At 41.9% G+C, this 24,122-nt stretch overlaps 1 protein-coding gene across 1 annotated transcript in view; it reads left to right on the forward strand.

Moving 5' to 3' along the window:
* The window catches only part of ABTB3 (ankyrin repeat and BTB domain containing 3), a 275,713-nt gene extending 251,591 nt beyond the window's left edge, over window positions 1-24,122 (forward strand). Inside the window, exons 11-17 of the mRNA XM_063134567.1 lie at window positions 2,766-2,944; window positions 11,290-11,395; window positions 17,132-17,234; window positions 18,704-18,785; window positions 19,930-19,998; window positions 21,011-21,124; window positions 23,873-24,122. Coding sequence (XP_062990637.1) covers window positions 2,766-2,944; window positions 11,290-11,395; window positions 17,132-17,234; window positions 18,704-18,785; window positions 19,930-19,998; window positions 21,011-21,124; window positions 23,873-24,082 — 863 coding nt within the window. The 3' untranslated portion in view covers window positions 24,083-24,122. The remainder of the gene's footprint in view (window positions 1-2,765; window positions 2,945-11,289; window positions 11,396-17,131; window positions 17,235-18,703; window positions 18,786-19,929; window positions 19,999-21,010; window positions 21,125-23,872) is intronic.

A 24,122-nucleotide genomic window follows, 5' to 3' on the forward strand; every position in this document is an offset into this window, starting at 1 on the left:
ATTCCAAGATCCTTCTCGTTTGTAGTATTGCTGAGCCAAGTGTCCCCCATCTTGTAACTATGCCTTTTGTTTCTATTTCCTAGATGTAGAACTTGGCATTTATTCCTATTAAATTTCATCCTGTTGTTTTCAGCCCAGCACTCCAGCCTATCAAGATCACTTTGAAGTTTGTTTCTGTCTTCCAGGGTATTAGCTATCCCACCCAATTTTGTGTCATCTGCAAATTTGATAAGCGTTCCCTGCACCACCTCGTCCAAATCATTAATAAAAATGTTGAAGAGCACTGGGCCCAGGACTGAGCCCTGCGGTACCCCACTCGTTTCCTCTCCCCAGTTTGAGAAGGTTCCATTGATAAGTACTCTTTGAATCCGATTCTGTAGCCAACTGTGAATCCACCTAATAGTTGTTCCATCTAGCCCACTTTTAGCTAGTTTATTAATCAGAATGCCATGTGGTACTTTGTCAAAAGCTTTGCTGAAGTCAAGATATATGATGTCCACAGCATTCCCATGGTCCACAAGGGAGGTTACCTTATCAAAAAATGAGATCAAATTTGTCTGACAGGACTTGTTCTTGAGAAATCCATGTTGGCTTCTAGTGATCACCGCATTGATTTCAAGGTGTTTACAGATTGACTTCTTCATAATCTGCTCCAGAATTTTCCCAGGGATGGATGTCAGACTGACTGGCCTGTAGTTCCCAAGTTCCTCCTTTTTGCCCTTTTTGAAGATAGGGACAACGTTAGCCCTCCTCCAGTCATCCGGCACCTCACCCGTCTTCCATGATTTTGCAAAGATAATAGACAAAGGTTCTGAGAGTTCTTCCGCTAGCTCCTTCGTTACTCTAGGATGCAGTTCATCGGGCCCTGGAGATTTGAACTCATTCAAGGAAATTAGGTGTTCTCTGCCATGGGGATTTAGCACTTCATAAAGGAAGACCCAAAAATGACAGAAATGCATTTCTGTATTGGAACAGGTCAGCGGAGCACCCTTCTGCTTGCTTTATGAAGCCATGAGTCCCAGTTGCACCAGAGGTCCCTTCTGCTGGCACACAGGTGCAATAGGATTCTTCCCTTTGCTTCCACACCTTGGAGAGCTCCTTTAGTGTTCTGGCTGGTTCTGACTGAAACCCAAAGCGGATTCACTGCCCCCCTGACTCCATGGGTAGTAATGGTCTGTCATGCTTCATTGACAGAGCGCTTAGTACCAAATAAATAATTGGGGTTCAATTTTCAGTTGTTGCTGAGATGATGTGGACCTTCTCCTTCTCCACCCACAGCAGCTACTGTATCTCATGCCCACCTATGTGGACAGAGCATAGCCGGGTGAACTTATAGAAACCGAGCAATGTTCCCAATAGTGTGTAAGGTCCATTACTATTCTGCTTGCCGCTTGCATAGGAAGAACAATGCCTTATCAGTGCTAGGAGCTCCCGGTCTGGAAGCAGCCAGGGTCTGCAACTGGAAAGGACTGTACAGCTGGGTCATCATCATTCAGAGATGATGACCCAGGCCAGTTCCAGGTTTTCGTGGGGCCCTTCAGCAAGAAGCTCTCAATGGGGCTCTCTCTATGAATGTGCCCACACTCTCCTCCTCCTTTCCACACCTGTTGCCACTGCCCATTAATTTACCACTTCTCTCAGCCCAAACGGCAGCGCCTTCCAGAGAGGAGGATGGGGAAAGGAGAGCAAGTCATGAGGGAATTACTGCTCCTCCTCCTCCTTTCTGCTTTCACTTTTTGTGTGCTTAAAGAGGGGCAGATGAATAGGCAACAATAGTAAGGCGAAGGAGCAGCAAAGCCAAGTGGCTCCATGGAGTGGCAATGGTAGGGCCCTGACTGGGGCCCAGTTATGCCAACCACTGACATTGGAAAAAAGGAAGCTAAGGGGAGACATGATAAGAGGTGTACAAAATTATGCATGGCTTGGAGAATGTGGATAGGGAGACATTTTTCTCCCTCTCTCAAAATACTAGAACCCAACGGGGTAATCTCATCAAGCTGATTGGTGGGAGATTCAGGACAGATAAAAGGAAGGACTTCTTCACACAGCACATTGTTAAATTATGAACTTCACTACCACAAGATGTAGTGATGGCCACCAGTTTGGACGGCTTCAAAAGGGGGTTGGATAAATTCCAGCAGGAGAAGGCTATCAATGGCTACTAGCCTTGATGGTTATGTGCTACCTCCCATATCTGAGCAGTAAGCCTGTGTGCACCAGTTACTGGGGAACATGGGAGGGAGGGTGCTGTTACACCATGTCCTGCTTTGTTAGTCCCTGGTCGACAGCTGGTTGGCCACTATGTGAACAGAGTGCTGGACTAGATGGAGCCTCAGTCTGATCCAGCAGGGCTCTTCTTATGTTCTTATTGAACAAACCAAGAAATATGGATGTGTACGTACCTTAACTCACTATGAGAATTTTTTATACATGACATTGTATTGCACAGATGTTCTTTTATTGCGTGTTTTATTATGTCTTCTAAATAATTGGGGACTGTACCCACTATTTAAATAACTTTTGTGCTCAATATTTATAGTTTATTCTATTTGTCACTTTCAAGTTGTAGCAGTATTGTTATACCTTTGACTTTTCCTGTTGTTAACCACTGACATTAACCCTGATGGTGACCCTAGAAAAGGAAATTGTATAAATTGAATGGGAATTATTCAGAATATGGTACACCATAAAGTCTTCCTGTCTTGAATCAAACCCTGGATTTTGGAGATATCTGCAAACCTTTAGAATACTTTTACTTTAAACAGGTGTCCCATGGACTCTCCATACGTGGCTGGAGTCCTTGCGAACTGCTTTTCAACAACACAGACGACCTCTCATCCAGTGCTTGCTGAAAGAATTTAAATCTATTCAGGAGGAAGAATATACTGAAGAACTCGTCACACAAGGGTTGCCTTTGATGATTGAGATCTTGAAGGCAAGCAAGGTAGGTAAAACTGGCCTTGTTATTCTATTATTATTTCCCTGCTTTTCTGTTTAAACACACTCTACGTGGCTTGCACAGCAAAGCACAAAACACATTAAAATAAGATAAAATTACCAAAGTATAACAAAACAGGAAATTTGCAGCACTGAAACCACCACAATTTGAGATCAGGGTAGCCTTTACAGCAGAAGATAATCAAATAGTACAAGTCTGCTGAAATAGAAATGTTTTCATCAAAAGTCACAAGGACAATGTATAAAAGACACCCTGTCCAGACAGTATCCAGATCTTTGAAGTACACACTTAGCGAGTTGGTTCACATGCAACAAGCCATGGTTGGACTTTGCAAGGCGGAGCTTTGGATTCCTACAATCCAACTACCCTTTCCCTTCTCTCTTCACAATCTTTACTTCATTAGTTACTTGCTAAAGTTCAAGGGTAGGAGGATTCCAGGGTTGGGTGGGGCAATACCCCCCCCAGAACCCAATGAGGGCTACACACACACACACACACACACACACACACACACACACACACACACTCATACCCACTGTAGTGTGTGTGGTTGACCTCCAAACTAGGAGCACAATCTGGCTTCAAACTGTGATTTGCAGTACTGGTTTGGAGGACAAACACAAAATACAGTTTGCCACTTGGGATGTAATGGCAAATAGGGTTCGCCATAGACCAAGAAGTAACTAATGCAATGGTGGGAGGAAAAGGAAGAGGAGGAGGCAGTGGGAAGGAAGCATCACATGCGCACAGTGATCATTGGCGTAGCACCAAAGCATTGTTTGGCATCATCGTATGAACTGATCTCTCAACCGCTTTTCCAAAATACACACATGCGGATGTATGGTTTTTAAAAGGAGGGCTGGTGATATCCATTTCTTGCAAGGACAGCTTAATATTGACATTGACAGTAAGCTGGAGAGACAACAGAAGCGAAAGCCTTGTGGTAAAACTATGGGTCGCTCATGTCACGCAATAAAATATTGGCAAGAGAGGCTCATAAGCAAATGCGCTGAGAGTATAGCTTTATCTCGCTGGCTATTTAGAATGGCACAAGGAGGGCATTGTTCACATTTCCTTAGATTTTTTGTGACAGTTCTCAAACAATGGAATGTCCTCCCTCACATTTGTGTTTCTGCCTATGATGTTTTTGAGATGAGTTAATAGTTCATTTGGTCCTATGAGAATGCCCACTAAAAGCTGACTAGGAAATTTTTTCCAGGACCATCCTTACAAAGGGTTTGGGTGGGGAGGGATGCCCACATATAGTGAGCTTTTTCCATATCCACTACATCTACTTTCAGTTTTGTGACAGAACTGAGGTTCTGAGCACTACATGAGGAGTGTTTCTTTTCCTGCTTTTCTGCTACACAACCTGTAGGTGGCACTGTGGTATAGCAAAAGAGTGCAAATACACAAGGGAAAAACATTTGCTTTCACTTTAAGAAATACCTACTGCATTTTCTGCTCTAAGAAAACCTTACTGAAAGTGCTCTTTAGATACAGTTGCAAAACTTCTCGCAGATCCTATAAACAACTCCCTACTCGCAGAACCCATAAACAACTGTGAGTAGGGAATAATGAGCACACAATTAATGCCTCGTGCAGAAAAAAACCTTTAAATCTCTTCTCTAGACACTTATAAAACAATTTCCTTTGGAAATCCTATAATACAATAAGGTATATGGGAGTTGCCATTAGGGAGGTAACTCCCCCCACCCCATAATGGCACGGCATTTATCAGGTTTCAAGGGATCTACATTGAATTATATGTCGTATCAACTAATTTATCAAACATATATTTAATTTACCATGTTAACAGTCCAGTTTTAGAGAGGTCTATTCAAACATAACTCACATTGAGTTGAATGGGGCTTTCTCCCAAGTAAGTGGGTGTAAGATTTCAGTGGCAGAACATTAAGGCTGCAATCCTATGCATGTTCAGACAGGAAAAAGTCCTACAGCTCCCAGCATTCCCCAGTCAGCATTGACGATGTACAACTAGTTAGCTCATTAAAATGGAGGGTAAAGAAATGGGTCCATTATATTCTATGTATCAGATGGCGGGGACTCATAGGGCCGTTTGGGTTGGGATTCTAAATTTTTCTGGGCTTTTACAGTTCTAGTTGTCAAGCCACTTGGTGAAGATAACTGCATATAATATAATGATATTTTAAAATAATATTAATGATAATATTATATTAAAATATTAGTATATTATTCATATAATATCAGGGAATTAGGAGGGGAATTAACGCCTGGGAAGCAATAATCTATTTGTCTCAGGAATAACACTACATAGAATAGAATAGAATAGAATAGAATAGAATAGAATAGAATAGAATAGACAAGCATCTGTCGGGATGCTTTAGGGTGGATTCCTGCATTGAGCAGGGGGTTAGACTCGATGGCCTTGTAGGCCCCTTCCAATTCTACTATTCTATGATTCTATGATTCTATAAGAATATTTCTTATCCACCTCTCCCGTTGGATCGAAGCGGGGGATAACTTTAAATACAAAATCACCATAAAATGCATAAAACTGATTAAAAACATATAAAGCTGATACAATATTAAAATAACAATTGGACATGTTAAAAAAACATCTGGGTAGGCCTGGCGGAAGAGATCAGTCTTTATGGCTTTCTTAAACTCAGCAAGACTATTAAGTTAACGAATCTCTCCTGGCAGGCCATTCCACAGTCTGGGGGCGGCAGAAGAAAAGGTCCTCTGGGTAAGAGTTGTCAGCCTAGTTTTGGCTGACTGAAGTAAGTTCTCCCCAGAGGACTTGAGTTTGCAGGACAGATTGTACGGGGGAAGGTGATCCCTCGGGTAACCTGGACCCAAACCATGTAGGGCTTTAAAGGTAATAACCAACACTTTATACTTCGCCCGGAAACTAATTGGCAGCCAGTGAAGTGATTTTAAAGTTGGTGTAATATGGTCACCCCTAGGTGTACGGGTGACCAACCTGGCTGCCATATTTTGAACTAGTTGAGGTTTCCGGACTAGGCACAAAGGTAGCCCTATGTACAGCGCATTGCAGAAGTCGAGCCTCGAAGTTACCAGCATGTGCACTACCATCTTTAGGTCTTCTAACAACAAGTCCTGGCGTTCCAAAGGAAATTGCCAGTGCTAGGGTAGCATTGCTGAGCTCTCAGGCAAGCCATGGCTTGGCTTTTTAAATTGTAAAAGGTGAAGAGCAGATAAAGAAGCCCTCACCACCTTGAATTCAGTTTATAAATACTACTAAACCACCATCCCTGAAGTTTGCCCTCCCAAGAAACATCCATCCTCCTACCACAACCTTGAATGAGGTGAAAAAACCAGCTGCAAATGCATTAGCTCAGCCCCTGTGTGAATTCCTTCTGTCCACTGTTCATTCCTCTGCATTCCTGACATAGTAAAAGGTGTCATGTAGGATCTTCATATTTGGCAAGAGTCTGCTTTACTTTTGCGCATTTCACAACTAATCAAAGGAACTTACCAATGTAGTAGTGCCATTCAGGGAGTAGTTGTATTCATTGAATTGCATCAAGAAGTGTTCCTCTTCTGTTAAAAGTCCTGAACACATTCTTAAATCATGTTTTCTTTTTAAAAGGTTATTGTTATGTTCTTTGGAAGTTCAGCAACTGAAAGTACACGATTCCTTTCACAACACGCCTTTGGTAGAATTGTCGTATAATTATTTTGTATGGTTATTATTTATTTTATGTAGTATACTACTCAAGCATGCATTATCCAGGAAAAGGACACGTGGGTCTTTAATTAGTAAAGGCCATTTCAAGGAAGCAATGTGCCATCTTGACCACTCTGGACAAGGTCCCTAGCCCAGCTCTCTCAGCACTTGAGGCACAGAGCAACCTCAGCCTCTGGCTTTTTCACATCACCCTTGGCGTGGTTCTTATTTTTCCCTATAGGCAGATTCTTCCATAAGCTGGTGGCTTTTGTGGCATATAGTTTTGCTTGTCATCACATTCAGCACTTTTCTATCTAAACAGTTCAGAATAACCAAGACCCGAAACTTCCATAAATGTACATCTTGCATTCTCCAAATGAGAAGCGAACATCAGGTACACCAACCAGCGTGGCATGCTAGTATAACGAGCAATTAACTGGTGTCACATAAAATGTGTGTGCAGCAGCATGGATTTATCAGCAAACTAACCTTGGATTTGATTGGATTATCTTGCACTTTAAAGCCTTAGTCATAATTTGTCTCAAGGGATATTTCAACAGTGGATTCATGAAGACCCCTGCTGCTTTTAAGAAAAAGGAGGTATTTGTGGCAACTTCCTGGATTGGAACCAAGATGCAGTGATACTAACACTTGTGTGCCCCCTTCTGGTCTCCTACCCATAAACTATCAATTCTGTTCCTGGTTCTGAGCTCTAGATACACAGGTTTGAAAATCCTTTCAAAACAAACTCTTGGCAGTATTCCCAGTTGCTGCCAAGGGAAAGATCTGTATATCACCTGGGATGAGTTGTGCTCCTTTGCAGAAGGGTTTTAACCCAGCTGCTATTAAAACAACAACAACTACAACCCTATTTTGTCAAACCACTTAAAGAGATGGAGTTAACTATAGCCATCTACACCAGCTAGTAAGGAACACAGCCTTGTGAAAATCTGGGCCAGGAAGATGGTTTTCTCTTCTTTGTAGCTTTCAGTTCTTGTGGTGAGAATGTTCCATTTATATGCCAGAATAGGTTCTGGCCCAAGTTCCTGTCTTAGAAAAGAACCTTCCTGTTCATTTAGCTGCTCAAAATGGTGGGCATCTAAGCAGCAACAGAGTTATTTTCGCCCACCTTTGCTGGAGCTACTGCTGGCCTGGTCTATTGTTAGATGCTGCACGAAGTTTCGGTAAAGCATATCTAGTAAGACCTTCAGGTGTGTGAGAATGAGAGTGCTCTTACTGTAATGACTTTTCTCCTATCGCCTTCCAAGTCCTGGGTGGACAATACAAGGTTCTACACTTCTTGGCCGCTTTCTTTTTTCATTCTTATCATTTTGTTCAACCATATTATTTTGGAGTCTGGCTCCTGTTGTCTCTTTTACCTAGCTGTATTCCCCTGTGAAACCAGGCATAAACAATTTTTAAAAATGTAATCTCTTTTCATGTACTTTATTGAAGAAAGCTGTTTGTGAGGAACACGCAGCTCTAGTAGATGCAGATAGATTCCCATTAGCTGGGAACGGTTTTATCCATGTAAAATCAGTTGAGTGCCCACCCACCCTATTTGCATCTGGACTGCAGGGGAGGGGGAGACTACAGCTCTCCCATGCCAGGGACCCAATCTAGATTGAAGGGCTCATGTTGGCTATTTGCAGACTGTCATTTTAAGCCTGTAGACAAGGACTAACTAACTCTAATTTGGCTCTTGGGCCCTGTCTGAGTTTGCACATATCTTAAAATATATATTCATAGAAGTTTCTAGGTTCTATATGCAGCTAAATATAGAATGGAGAGTAACAATTGCACAAAGTTTGATAAGCACTGATGTAGAGATGTACGAATTTTGTAAAATCTGTTCTGGCTGCTTCTCATGGATTCTCAGGTGCTTTTCATTCCATTGTCCACTCTTTGATGGAACCGGATTTTTCCCAGTTTCCCAAATTTGCAAAAATTCACATTTTGTGCAAATTCGCACTTGACAAAATATGCAAATCCCCCTCCCAAAATGCACATTTTCATGCTTTACTCTGTGAGGGAAATGCACATTAGGTATTTTTCTATGATTAAATTTGCATAAAATTCTGGAAAGTAAACAAAAAAACTGGTCCGTAGGTGTGGAATCCGTGGGTCTGATTCAGAAAATGCTGGTCTGCTGTGGAATTCGTGGGTCTGATTCATTGAAGTCTGAAATCATTTGAGTCCATTGCAAATTTCTCCGATATCCACACACTGATGTAGCTGTGGTCACATAACCCTGTTCAAATGTTCTCTGTGCATGGAACCTACATGTGCAGAAGGGGGAAGTTGGACTGTGAGGCTAGCTCTCCTCCATCCACTCACTCACTCACACACACTCAGATATTCATGCATTGGTGTGGATGGCTGCCTAGAAAAAGCCTATGCATGAGAAGCTGTTCTAGCTTAGGTTTCCATGTGATCTGAACCACCATTGTACAGGAGCTTCCATCGTAAAGAAGCTTATGGGTGAGTAGGGATCTAAGAAAATTTCATTTCAGTCCGCAAATCATCTGAACTTGCCTGTTTGCAACCCCAAACACAAACAGGAGCACATTTTTGGGGGAAATTCTTTGTACATTTCTAATCTATACCAAGCAGGATATAGCACTATGAAAGTGGAATGAAAGCGGTATATGCTATGTGTCAATGGGCCCCAACAGTTGTCAGTGCCCTTCAATACCTCTATAGAGCGAGTAGTGTTGCTCCTGCCTTTTATATACTGCTTTCATAGTCCTATATCCTGCTTGGTGTAGATTAGTGAAACTAATCACAAAATCTAATTTCATGCACAGTGTGCAATTCATCTAGCATTTCTTGTGAATCTTTATCCCTTCCCTGCTTTCAGTGTGATCATTCTTACAGTACCTTCTTTCCTTATGCACTTCCTGCTAACTGCCCCCATCTTTCTTACTCTCTTGAGGCACACTCAGTTCCTTTTCCATTTGTCCTTTGACTTTCACATCCTAGTTCTGTTTCACTAGCCTCTTTTCCAGAGTGCTCTCAAGTGTTCTCTATGAAAAAGACATGTTTTATTTCAAAATGCCCCCATAGTACATGGTGTCCAATTTAGCAATTTTTTTTGTAAGTGAAACTGAAGATCTTCCTGCCATTTAGGTCCCTAACAATCTCTGTGCCAGGATTTCTGTAAATAAGATGGCCTTTTCTAGCTGTAAGCATTGCCTGCCTCAAGTTTCCTCTGAACGAAAACTTAGAAGAAAGGGCAGAGAAAGTCTGCCCTTACGTCTGTGTGATCAGTTTCCATTGATGTGAGAAGGAGATACAGAAACACACACACACACTCCACAAAAGAGTACAATTTAGCCTTACGGGTTTCTCTTTTTCACACCTGCAGAGATTTTTAAGGAGTCCAGGGCATTGTGCTTCAGTTCTTTCGGCAACTTGAAACCATTATTTCAATATCAGGTGCTCAAGATGTCTGCAAAGGCGCATTGTCCGTGATGTTGCAATGGCACATGTAGGCAAGATTGCCATAGGCCTGCCTGGACAGGGTCGTTCTCTCTTCCGCAAAGCTGCACCAGGTCCAGTGGAGGCTGATGGCTCTGATTTCATAAGGGGTGTGAATTCAATCTGTGCTTCAGTCAAAACCAGCCAGAACTAAAAAGAGCTATCCAAGGTGCTGAATCCTACAATCAAAATAGATCCAGCATCTTGGGACTGAGGCTTAGGGAGATGAGCATCAGAAAGTGGGGCCATTCCACCAGCCTTGCGGAACATGGAGCCTCTTCCTCCCTCATCGGCCATCTCCAGCAGCCATTCCAACAGGCTGTATTGAGAGAGATGAGAACTGCAAAGTGAGCCATTCCAGCAGCCTCCTGAAAGACTTAATCCCTCCGCCACCCTTGCCTTCCTGTTCCTTTTTCCTTGGGTGCCATGTCTTCTTAGGTTTTAAGCCTGCGGGCAAGGACTGTCTTCTATTACTGATTGTTTGTAAGCCAATGCGTGAGTCTCTTTGGCTGAAACAAAGGATAAAAAATACTTTTAACTAAATAATAAATCATAATGAACACAGGCCCTTCTGCATGCAAAGCATGGGGTCTACCACCAGGCAATGATCCCTCCAAGGTGAGCTCAGCTTCCCCTTGAATCCTCAGTTGAAGGAAGGCTTCAGTGATCCAGCCTTGGCCTCTTTGGCTTCACTTGCTGCCATTCCAGAGAAAGTGCACAGACCCTCAGAACATCAACAGTACATGCGGGAGAAGTCAGAAGTCCCACCCGTTCTCAATAGCCCCATCACGTTTAAAAAGAGTGCTGTTCTATCCGGTTAGCAAGGTAGATGCAGTAGGGAGAAGGATATATCCCTACTACATCCCCGGCTGTCCTGGTCAGCTGATTTCAGCAGCAGCAGGAGTATCTAGTACAGCCCTCCCGATGCATTGGACTACAGCTCCCATCATCCCTCGGCCACCCTGTGCAAGTTACAGAAGATGGCAGAAGTAGTTCAGAATGTCCACCAAAGTTGTTGCTGTTGCATCTTCAGGACCCCATGAGCATGCTCTGTTCAGCCAATTCTTGCAAGTGACTCTTCAAGAGCTTCAGCTCTTGGGCTGTATAGAAATGAAATGAATAAATAAATATACCTGCCTTTCGCGTTTATTTTTGTTGTTTCTGTTTGTTTCAGAACGAAGTGATAAGTCAACAACTGGCTGTCATTTTCACCCATTGCTATGGACCCTATCCTATTCCCAAGCTTATTGAAATCAAACGCAAGCAGACCTCTCGTTTAGGTAAGTGTGCGGTGGCTGGGCTGTTCAGCAGCACACATTGTGTGTGACCACTGGAAGAAAGCAAGACAACTTATAGCAATGTAAGCCAGTGTGGTGTAGTGGCTAAAGTATTGGTCTGGGAGTTGGGAGATCCGGGTTCTAGTCCCCACTTAGCCATGGAAACCCACTGGGTGACTCAGCCCAACCTACCTCACAGGGTTGTTGTGAGGATAAAAATGGAGAGGAGGAGGATTATGTATGCCACCTTGGGTTCCTTGAAGGAAAAAAGGTGGGATAGAAATGCAATAATAAAATAAGATAATTCAAAGATTCCTTAACCACAGTAGGGACATTTCATGCAGTCTAAGGTCAGATGGGACCATCTGGAACCATCAGTCAGTTTCAAAGTTTATACTTCCTGTTGCATACCAAGCAAAATTCAATATGCTAGACATTTTGCTGGGGACAAACAGGGTTGATGTTCAGATAGTGGTGTGTCGGCTCTGGAAGCACACTGGGCCTTAAATTTTGGGCACATGCACATCTTTCTCCCACAGATCAAGGTTAGGAGATACCCCTTCTTCTTGTTTTCCGTGGCAGGATTTGCAGTGTGGTGCTGGGCTGACCCTTAATGTCCATCACAAATTTACGACCTTTCTTTCCAAAGGAGTTTTTAAAGTCTAGAAAAGAGTGAGCAGATCACAATGCAAAACATTTGAGAACAAAAAGAGAGCAGGAAGCCGACCTGAAGCACACACACACAGAGAAGTCAATCTGGAAGGTGCATATGCATTATTTGGGGAGCAAAGATGGAGTGAAATATATGGTTACATCACAGACTGTTGCACTGCGCTCGGTGTGGAGCTGTCCTTGAAGAGCTTGATGCAAAATGAAGCAGCTAAGCTGCTAACTAATGCATAGCATTGTGAGGATGCCACCCCAATATTAAAAGATCAGCACAGATTATCAATCGTTTTTCTGTGCTCAATTCAAGGTTTCACTAGGGATGTCCAGTTTTTGTGAAATCCACCCCATGTGTTTTATGGATTGTGTGGCGTCATTCATTCCAGCGTCCAGTCACAGACTGGTTTGATCCCCCCCCCCCTTGTGCAGAAAAAAATTGCAAATAATTCCGTAAGAAAGTTTGCAACGATGTACAGAACTTATGCTAGTACATAACATTTAACATGCTGTCCCCCATTCCATTCTAATTTCCCCTGCATATATTTTCCAAGAGACATATGTCTCATGTGCATTTTTCTGCAAATGAATCTGCACACATTTCGCTAAAGTAAAAAAGTAAAATAAAGTCTCGAAGTCCACAGACTCCAAAGCGGATTCTGCAGGTCGGTTTCTTAGAAATCTGAATGCATTTTAGTCTGTCTCGGATTTCTCCAGCATCCCTTAGTTTTTTGTTGTTGTTTATTCGTTCAGTCGTTTCCGACTCTTCGTGACTTCATGGACCAGACCACGCCAGAGCTTTCTGTCGGCTGTCGCCACCCCTAGCTCCCCCAAGGTCAAGTCTGTCACCTCCAGAATATCATCCATCCATCTTGCCCTTGGTCGGCCCCTCTTCCTTTTGCCTTCCACTTTCCCTAGCATCAGCCTCTTCTCCAGGGTATCCTGTCTTCTCATTATGTGGCCAAAGTACTTCAGTTTTGCCTTTAATACCATTCCCTCAAGTGAGCAGTCTGGCTTTATTTCCTGGAGTATGGACTGGTTTGATCTTCTTGCAGTCCAAGGCACTCTCAGAATTTTCCTCCAACACCACAGTTCAAAAGCATCTATCTTCCTTCACTCAGCTTTCCTTATGGTCCAGCTCTCGCAGCCATAGGTTACTACGGGGAATACCATTGCTTTAACTAAACTAACTCCCTTAGTTTAGCCTTTAAATATCATCGTCATCATCATTTATTATACGGTCACAGACCCAATGAAAAACAATGGCATACATCATTAAGACAGTAAAAAACAATCATTAAATCGTTATGGTGAAGGCAAAGAAATTATGAAAACGTACGCTTGTTTAAAATATCGTAACATAGTTAAAACACCTGAGACAAAGGGGGCGGGGAAGAAAAAAGGAGAACAACAACTTGAGATAGAAGTTACGTTGGGGAAATCATCTTATGAGTCCTTTGTACAGAGAAAAGGAACCAAGCCACTGCCTCTATTGTTGGTTTGTACAATATTTAATCTTTGAAGCTCTTAATTGCTTAGGGCCTGATTTTGGTATAAACCTGCTCAGTCCCTCAGCAGGATAAGGCCCTTTTGAAGACACCCCTACTTGCAGAGGTCCACTTGTCAGGCATGCAGGAAAGGGCTTTCTCCTGCGTCGCTCCCAAACGCCGGGACACCCGTCCTCTAGAGCCACGACTGGGCCCCACTTTCTCCATGCTCAGGAAGGGGGGGGTCAAGACACATCTTTTTAACTTGGTCTTTTTAAATTGTCGTTATTTATTATTTTATTTATTTATTACATTTCTATACCGCACAATAGCCGGAGCTCTCTGGGCGGTTCACAAAAATTAAAAACATTCAAAGTATAAAACAACAGTATAAAACCATATTATAAAATACAATAGAAAAGCTCAACCAGATAAAAACAGCAGCAATGCAAAATTACAAATTTAAAACACCAAGTTAAATTTTATTTATAGACTGTTAAAATGCTGGGAGAATGGTTTTTAAGGTTGTTTTTAAATGTTTTACTTTGCTTTTATTTGATGATGGTGTTTATTTTCTGAATATTTTGTAAACTACTTTGGTTGGCTTCAGAAACATAGTATAGAAATCCAATTGATGATGATGATGATGATGATGATGATGATGATGATGATGATGATTTCTTACCCGCCTCTAACTCTGGATCGAGGCAGGGAACAACATTGAATACAAAAATATAAAATACATAAAACTGATTAAAATAATAAAACCAATACATTGTTAAAATCCTAACACTTTTTAAGACACCTTAAAATTCGACTGGGTAGGCCTGCCAGAAGAGATAAGTCTTTGTAGCTTTTTTAAATTCAGAAAGACTATTAAGATGGCAGATTTCTCCCGGCAGGCCATTCCACAGTCTGGGAGCAGTAGAACAGAAGGTCCTCTGGGTAATATCTGTCAGCCTAGTTTTGGCTGACTGAAGTAAATTCTTCCCAGAGGACCTGAGTGTGTGGGGCGGATTGATAGATAGATAGAGTTGACTCCAGGAATCTGTACCCAGTCCTGTTTCTAGGTCCAACCATATTCATCCACATATGTTCATTAGGGACTACATCCTTTCTGTCATATCCCCTGCAGTTCCTAGATCAGGCCTCCCAGCATGAAATATAGAAACTGCTCTGCAGTTTAGGGGTTTACTTTCTTTGGAGACCACCAAAGCTTGAAGCTGGACATCTTCCAAAAAACTTTGTCATCCAGATAGCCAAGTTTAAAATTTGACATCAAAATACATATATATATATATATATATATATATATATATATTAAAAAGTGCAATATTTGCAATGCAGATTACTTTTTTTAAAAAAAAATGTATTGAGTTTTCAAACTGTATTCTTCATCTCATAATACCACAGTTCAGAGCCATCTAATACAACTGATTGGCAATAAATTCTGAATAGGCAAAAGGATGTAACTATTTTACACAACTCCTGCTTGTGTATAGTTTGGCCCTGAGTTTCCAAATAGCAGCCAGGGCAATGGGGTGGGGGTAATATTTATCTGTAAAACAGCACTGGGGAGGGAGGGCTAATCCCTTTAATCCACAGTGACACTTGGAATTGCCTTCACCCCATAGCTGTAAATTGCTAAAATTTAAAGAGATAAAAAAATCCAGTCATAGATCTCTTATCATCTGGTCTAGATAGGCCCTTATTTAACCATTATCTCTGTGGTTCTAGAGCACTGTTCTCCAACCTGCTGCCCTCCAGATGTTTTGAAATTCAACTCTCAGCATTCCTGATGATTGACAATGCTGACTGGAGCTAATGGGAGTTGAGGTCTGACAATATGAGGGTACCAAGTTGGGGAAGGCTGTCCTAGAGGAAAGGGAACAGGCAGAACATCTAGGAAGGGATGGAATTCCTTTCCTAGTTTTTTCCCTATTCGTATTGCTAGAGCGTTGTCCTCTCAACTGAGGGTGCTGGGACCCGCTCTTTCTCTTCTGTTGCCTCCTTGTCCTTGTTGCAGACAGCAGAATGCAGGAAATATAAGGAAAGAATCTGTTTAAGGGATGTGTCCTCATAAGTTTTTTATGACCTCAATGCAAAATTGGAAACAAAAATGTTGCAATCCTCCTGAGAGAAGGAACTCTACAATACAAAGCTGTATTTTGTTTTCATGTCACTTTTTATCTATCTTTTGTATGTTTTATATTGATTTTGCTGGTCTGTGATGGTATTGATTGATTGATTGATTGAGGAAAGAATCTGCAACTAGTAAAGCAAATGGAAGGTGTTGGTCTTGCGTTTTTCACTCATCAGGCAGGATCTACGCTACTGCATTAAAATGGTTTATAATGGGATTGACAACTGTTGGGGCCCATGACACACTCCATATATAGGGTGACCATATGAAAAGGAGGACAGGGCTCCTGTATCTTTAACAGTTACAGAGAAAAGGGAATTTCAGCAGGTGTCATTTGCATATACGGAGAACCTGGTGAAATTCCCTCTTCAACACAACAGTTAAAGCTGCAGGAGCTATACTAGAGTGACCATTTTAAAAGAGGGCAGGGCACCTGCAGCTTTAATTGTTGTGATGAAGAGGAAATTTCACCAGGTTCTCCATATGTATAAATGACACCTGCAGAAATTCCCTTTTCAATACAACTGTTAAAAATACAGGAGCCCTGTCCTCCTTTTCATATGGTCACCCTATCCATATACAGTTTTCAAACTGTTTTCAAACTGTTATATTCTGCTTGGTGTAGATCTGGCCTCATTTACTATGAACAAAGGGATTGACTTTTGAAAATGAGAGGACTTCATGTTCAGTTATGGCTGAAGTTCTACTTCGGATCTTTTTCTCTCTTATGGCATCATTCTGTTGAGAAAGTGACTTAAAGCAGTGCTCCATGCTATTCTATACACAGTTTTATTTACCTTGGAAACGAAAGCCATATTTAAAAAGCTCTTCAGAGCCTTATTCGGACATTACCCAACCATGGAAAATCAGGCTTCTATACTTTGTGGGGAGTCTCCATGGATAGAAATGGTAGTCGTGCTCCAGAAATTATCTTTCAGCAGGTGAGAGGCCAGGAGATGTCGCACAACCTTGGGATGAGGGCTAAACTCTTGGCCTTGAAGTCCCGCTGTATCCATGTTGCTGCTTCGGACGAGTTAATACCAGAATATGGCTCTAGTGTGCCATGTAAATGGAATGAGAAGTGGTATTAAAAAACGCAATCTGATACCTGGAAATAGTCTTAAGTAAAGGCAAGAATAGCTAGAGAAGATGAGGAATAGAACTTTTCTTCAACATTCATCTCTTTGCCCAGAAATATTGCATATGACAGCTGTCTCCTACCTTTAAAAAGATAAAATCGTGTTTTAATATTTTTGAATGTACTTTATGTAAGTTCTCTTAGAATATGTAACAAAATATGTTCCATCTCGGGCAGTTCTTAAATATAACTTCAAAAGAGTGTGCATCTTAAACTACTGTCTTTCACCATCAGGATCAAACATACCAGTGTTTTAACTTACTCCCAATTAAAATTTCTCCCCACTCATTTTCTTTTGATGATTCCAGATCCTCATTTTCTTAACAATAAGGAAATGTCAGATGTTACATTCCTTGTGGAAGGAAGGCCGTTTTATGCACACAGAGTATTACTGTTTACTGCATCTCCCAGGTAAATATATGTATTTATAAATAAACATGACAGAACACAATGTGAGTGTTTGAGAAATTTTATAAGGTATGGAGTTTTTATTGGTTACACAACAGGAACTTGCAATGAAGATTATATTTCAGGAGCATGGAATGCTTCATAAGCTGGAGACGTTCCCAGTAGATTTTCCCAGTGGACTGAGCAATAGTCATAGGCAAGCTTTGAGCTGAAAATATGGAGAGTAGACAAATCTGATGGAAACCAGAGTAGGACTTGAAAGCAAGTTATCAAACTGCATTCAGTTATTTTTTTAAAAAAGTTTACACCATTACCCACACCATGAAATCAAAAATGTTCAAGAACAAATAAGAATCACCCATCATCAGATATGCAAAGGCCTAATTCCCTGTGGCTCAGTGGAATAAAATGTTTGTATTTGTTTGTATAAGGAAGTGAGTAATGTAGGCCAGAAGGCCTCTGGAGGGAGGGCATTCTAGCATTCCATAGGACCGGGGCCACTACAGAGAAAGCTCTGCTCCTGGTTGATGACGATCTGACATCCAAAACCTGATCCTCAAGGCTGATCTCAAACATTGTAGAGGGATTCATAAGGGATGTATAAGGTAAAGCTACCTTCCCTAACCTCATGCCTTGGACTACAACTCCCATCAACCCTGGCCAGTATACTGGCTGGGAATGGTAGGAGCTGTAGTCCAACTCATCCATAGGGCACCAGCTTGGAGAAGGCTGATGGAAAGTATGGTATCACAAACATATTTCCCAGGTGGCTTGCTTTCTTCTGCAGTGCAATCCTTTGTACATCCCATGGAGTTGAATGGGCCTGGGCCTTACTCCCAGGTAAATGTGTACAGGATTGCAGCCCTACAAGGTTTTTTTCCCTAAGAATATGTCAAACTTTTATGCCTTCTCATTATATAGAAGTAGAGCTTACAACACATCTAAAGTTTGTAGACAATATATAAACCATTTTAAGATACTGGGATTTCCCCCTTCAATGCCACATATAAGCCTCCTTATTTATCTATGTTACCTCCTCACAATTGGCCATGAAAAGCAATTAGAACAGGCCTGTTTGTGTACATTTGAAGGAGGCCTGATATGCAAAAATCAAAAGGGGAAAGACGTTCATAGCATGGAGATCTATATGATTCAGGGCACAATTCTGTGCATGTTTAGACAGAAAAAAGTCCTGCAACTCCCAGCATTCCCCTTGCTGGCTGGAGAATGCTGGGAGTTGTAGGACATTTTCCTGTCTACAAATGCTGCTACAGCGGCCAGTTCAGAAGTTGGAAACACACACCTTGGTACATTTTTTTTCTGAACTGGGCACCCAGATCCTAGCATCCTTCTAATATGGACATAATGCCACACTGATGTGAAAGATGCCTACGAATTTAGTTGGTGGTGTATTATTTTTACAGTCTATCTTGAAATAACCTAAGAATAGTATTTTAAATGTTTTTGCCTAGGTTTAAAGCCCTCTTGTCCACCAAACCTACATCTGACAGCACTTTTATTGAGATCAGCTATGTGAAGTATCCCATTTTCCAGGTAACATTGAGTATATAAATAAACTAATGACAATTAGTGGGAAGAAAAGTTCATGGTATAAATGAGCAATGAGTAAAGTTTTCACCGCTTTTCAGTAGCATCAATTGAATTACATTTGCCATTGGAGCCAAAACAGATGTAATTGGTGTTTCGCTATTTTATGGTCCTGCACATAAACATCGTTACCGTTTAATATTTGTGTTGGATTTGTACAATGCAAAAGAAATGGGAATTCTACACCAGGGTAACTCAGGTCTGCTAAGAAAAACTGAACTCTCAGATCCATCAGTTATGCAGATCAAGCCAATTAGAAGGGCAGTTTACAGGAGAACCTGAAAAAACACCCCTCCCCAGACCACTGCAAAACCTCCTCAGAGGCCCGTCTGGCTCCAGAAATTTCAATGGGGGGACTCAAACAAATTCAGAGCTGCCTTCACAGCTTTTAGGATTTGTAATTTCATTTTCCCTCCTTCCATTTTTTTTGCATCCAATTGCAGTTTGTGTTTTTATCATAACTTTTCTCCCTTGATTTTCAGCAGGGGTGCAGAATCTTTGGCCCAGGGGCCAAATTTGGCCCTCCTGGGTTCCCCAGAAGGCCACACCCCCATCCCCTGCCCCCACCCCTTTCCCCAACCCCTGTTCATTGGGTGGTCTCCCTGCCTCTCCTAAGGTTTAGTTACTGGCAGTAAGAGCTCTAATATGCTGGCATTTGGGGGTTCTGGCCCTGCCCTTTTGGTCCTTCCCACCACTGCAATCCCCCCCCCCCAAGAGCTTCTCTGAAATGGAATTTCACTCTACGCCCCAATTTATAGGCTTACTTAATGTTAAGGATGCAGCTACTTCTTTCTAGGGTGACCATATGGAAAGGAGAACAGGGCTCCTGTATCTTTATCAGTTGTATTGAAAAAGGAATTTCACCAGGTGTCTTTTGTATGCATGCAGCACCTGGTGAAATCCCCTCTTCATCGCAACAGTTAAAGCTGCAGGAGCCCTGCCCTCTTGTCCAGATACAAAAGAACAATCTCTGAAGTAAAAATCACCCTAATAATAATGAAGAAGTAGTGTATTTACGGAGCGGAGAGAAGGGAGACAGAGACTACAGCTGCATTTTTGTGATTTATCAATCCCTCTGGTTTTGTTTCAGCTTATTATGCAGTATCTGTACTACGGAGGCGCAGAGTCACTTCTCATTAAAAACAATGAAATCATGGAGGTAAGAAGCATTTTGAACCAACAATTAGGGTGATTCACTACTCTCCTTATAAATATACAAAGAAGCAGCCAAAACAACAGCCTCATCCCCAAGCTGTTTTTTTTTTTAATTATGTCCTCTCTTGTAGTCTCAGAAGTATGAAAGAGTTGTGATTTCTCATTAAATAAACAAATAGATCAATCAATTGTAGCAAGATAAAGTAGCAAATATTAAATAGGAAGGGGAGGACTGAACAAAGACAAGTTCATGCACCAACCAGATTTCCCCAACCTGCCCCTGTAATTCCCATCAACCCTTACCAGCATAGCTAACAGGGATTATGGGAATTGTAGTCTAAAACATCTGGAGGGCAACAGGTTGGAGAAGGCTGAACCAGACCAACGTAGTTCAAAGCAGAAACCATAGTCCCAAAACTCTATTTAGTCCTTTTCTTATTTTGCTGAGGTATTTTGGTTGAGTAAAAATAAGAGTCATCACCTACATGTGCACATAATTATTTTTCTGAACACCATGATTAAACGAGTTTTATAGGATTTTATGAACCTGCAAACACTGTTTGACCAGTGACCATAGTATGACAGAAAAAAATGGAGATGTGATTGCAGAATGACAACAGGCTCTAGTTTTCAGCTTTCTTTATTTTACACCCTTTCAGATGCACTTCTAAACTTTCACATTTTCCTTATTGAAGTCTGAGATGTGATTTGGCCGACTTCGTTGCTTCCCATTCATTGACAACTGATCCTCTAAGTTTGGTTTCATCACATCCTTTCCTCTTTATAATAGTCAGAGATAGAATAGCAAGGAGAATAATACAGTGCAAAGATTCACCATAGCTTAGTTGAGTTCTGTTTTAGGGCAGTATGAATTGTACAATAAAAGGACAGGAAGTCAGCAGGGGGGATAAAGAAATTTGTCCTGAGATCCTATCCTCCTCACCTCCACACACAAAACAATGGTTATTTCCCCTCCTTCCCATGAACCTGAAATAATCATATCTCCTGCTTTTCAGCTTCTCTCCGCTGCTAAATTTTTCCAGCTTGAAGCATTGCAACGACACTGTGAGATCATCTGCGCCAAAAGTATCAACACAGAAAATTGTGTGGATATTTATAACCATGCCAAGGTAATACAGTATTACTAATACAGCATTATTATTATTATTATTATTATTATTATTATTATTATTATTATTATCTCTTTCTCGCTCATGGTGGTTTTTCCTAGACGAACATGACGGGCTTTGCCAAGTCATGCTGTCTTTTACAGATTCAGGGATTTCCTGACAAAACATGCTCAATTGTCAGGAAATCCCTGAATCTGTAAAAGACAGCATGACTTGGCAAAGTATGACTGCTTTCTGGATGTTGGTGTGGAGGTATTTTGGTAGGCCCAGTTTCTGAAGGTTTTCTGTATATTTTTTGATGTGATGCTGGTGACTGATGTGACTAATGGAATAATTGTGACCTTTTCCTGTTGCCATAGTTCTTTGACTTCCATGATCAGTGGTGTATATTTTTCTCTCTTTTCCTCTTCCCTTTCAACAACAACAACGACATCATCATCATCATCATCGAGAGCCAGTATAGTGTAGTGGCTAATGTGTTCGACTGAGAGTCCGGAGATCTGGATTCTAGTCCCCACTCAGCCATGGAAACCCACTGGGTGACTTTGGGCCAGTCACAGACTCTCAGGCCAACCTACCTCACAGGGTTGTTGTTGTGAGGATAAAAATAGAGAGAAGGATTATGTACACTGCCTTGGGTTCCTTGGAGGAAAAAAGGCAGGATATAAATGAAATAAATAAATAAAATAACTCTTATTTATGTACGAGTGCTTGTACCCAAGCCTAGCACCAGTAGACGGCATCTTTGGACAGCTGCTGAGAACCCACCTCTGCTGACGCTGTTGCCCTTGGCCCCCTTTTTCCTGTGCTTTAATGAGCACTGGGTGGCCACCATTGTAATTGCCTACAATGCCCCACAGAAATGGAGCCATCGCGATTGTGGGGCAAAAGTGGCTGTCCAAAGCTCATTTCCAGCACTGGTCTTTTTGTAGGCCAGAGGCCATGCTACTTTCCCCTGCCCCGCGATCATTGGGGGGGGGGTCCCAGCACTTCTGGAATCCCCCCTCCCAATTCTCCAAGTTTGAAATGTTTCTCTTAAGGCTTGGTTACTAGTCAGTAAGAGCTTTAAGCTAAAATAGGCTGGTATTTTGGCCACACACACCCCTTTCTCCCTTGGTCCTGCCCATCACTGCAATGTGGCCCCCAAAAGCTTCTCTGAAATTCTGAACTTCAGGCTGAAAGGGATTCGAAATCCCTGCTGTAGGAGGAACCAGCTAGCCACTCAGAGGTCCGTGCCAGTGCTGTATGTATTCATCTTCCCTTTTCGTATTCACAAATTATGTTCACATTATATTTCTTTTAGGAATTACCCTGATTTACAATAGGATCATTATTAATCAGCTTCTGTCATGGTGACACCTCTGATCTTTTCAGGTTCTGTTCCTACCTTCCAACGACGGTCAAGTCATTTTTTTACTTAATAAAAGTAAAAAAGAAAAGAAAATGGAATCATGTTCCTGACAGCTGGTGTAGCTTAGAAACTAAGCATGAGAGCTGTAGGCTTACCACACCTCACCTCTTACTAGATGGCCAGCAGGAAAATAATAGTCTCAGTCCCTGCCCACCCCAATCTCCATTATGGGAAATTTTGGTCATTTGTGTTTTGACATCGTTGCGGTTTTAAATACTTTGTGGGAGCAAAAATGCAACATTTAAAAACTTTTTAACTGCTGGGAAATGGACTCCCAGCATTGCTCTCTAACAGCCTTCCCCAGCCTGGTATGCTTCAGAAGCATTGGACTACAGCTCCCATAAACCCTCAGCCAGCATTGCTGGCTGATTTGGGGAACACTGGAATGGGGAAGGCTGCTCTACAAATCTGTTTAACTCATTGATCAGTCGGATGTTTTCAGTTTTCCAATTTTGATCATTTTTGTTGGTTCTCTTTCATTTCCATTTCCATTGTGGTTTTATAAAACTGGGCTACATTGTTCTAGAGCACAGTGCTATGGTGCTCCAATAGAACTTTCTACGTGATGGACTATATAGCATACCTCATGTGTTTTAATAGCTTAATGCTATGAGCTGTTAGCTCTTTTGAGCTCAGAGCTAGTTGCATACGAATCAAGAGCCCATTCATGCTTATTCCTAGCATGTGGGTGGATGCTGCATTAGCCATCCGAATACAGAAACAATATAGGGCAGGGCCAATGGCATGGATCCTTCCCGCCCTGCCACTATATCTTCGTTCCCAAATGCTTTCCATGGTAGTATAATCTACTGCTGGGCTTGAAAGAGCAACTGGGACTGGACAGATTTTGGGAGAGCAAATGTGGCACCCATCCAACATGGGATCTCCAATGCAGTACCCATAGGTACCAGTGTGCCTGTGGATACCTTTCTTAGCACCCATTAGGCTCCCTGCCCCTCCTGATTTTTACTTCATTGAGAGAGAGAGAGAGAGAGAGAGAGAGAGAGAGAGAGAGAGAGAGAGAGAGATTCCTCCAAGGTCCCAGGATATTCCTGGTTTGCCTCTAGGGGCATGTCTACACCAGCCATTTATCCCGGGATCATCCCTGTGCATCCAAATGACACACAGGGGATCCTGGGAGCAGGCAGAGACGATCGCTCTATTTTCCTGGGAGAATCCTTAGGTGTAGAAAGGGCCTAGATCTCTCAAAACAGGTAGTTCATCCACATTGCTTTGCACAGAACTTTTAATTCTAACCTATAACTGGGCATTTACTTAACTAAAACGTGTTTCTCTTTCACTTTGTTCTCTTCCCACCCTCATTTCCTCTTTTTCAGTTTCTTGGAGTCACAGAACTAGCTTCCTATTGTGAGGGTTACTTTCTGAAAAATATGATGGTTCTCATTGAAAATGAAGCTTTCAAACAGCTGCTATATGATAAGAACGGAGACTCGTCTGGCCAAAACGTACTCCAGGATTTACAGAGGACGTTGGCAGCACGGATCCAGTCGATTCATTTGTCATCGTCAAAAGGCTCCATTGTATAGAGTTCAGAAAGGAACGGCTTGATGTTTCGGGAAAGACACT

Source organism: Elgaria multicarinata, chromosome 9 (assembly GCF_023053635.1).
Source record: "Elgaria multicarinata webbii isolate HBS135686 ecotype San Diego chromosome 9, rElgMul1.1.pri, whole genome shotgun sequence".
In the NCBI taxonomy this organism is placed as follows: domain Eukaryota; kingdom Metazoa; phylum Chordata; class Lepidosauria; order Squamata; family Anguidae; genus Elgaria; species Elgaria multicarinata.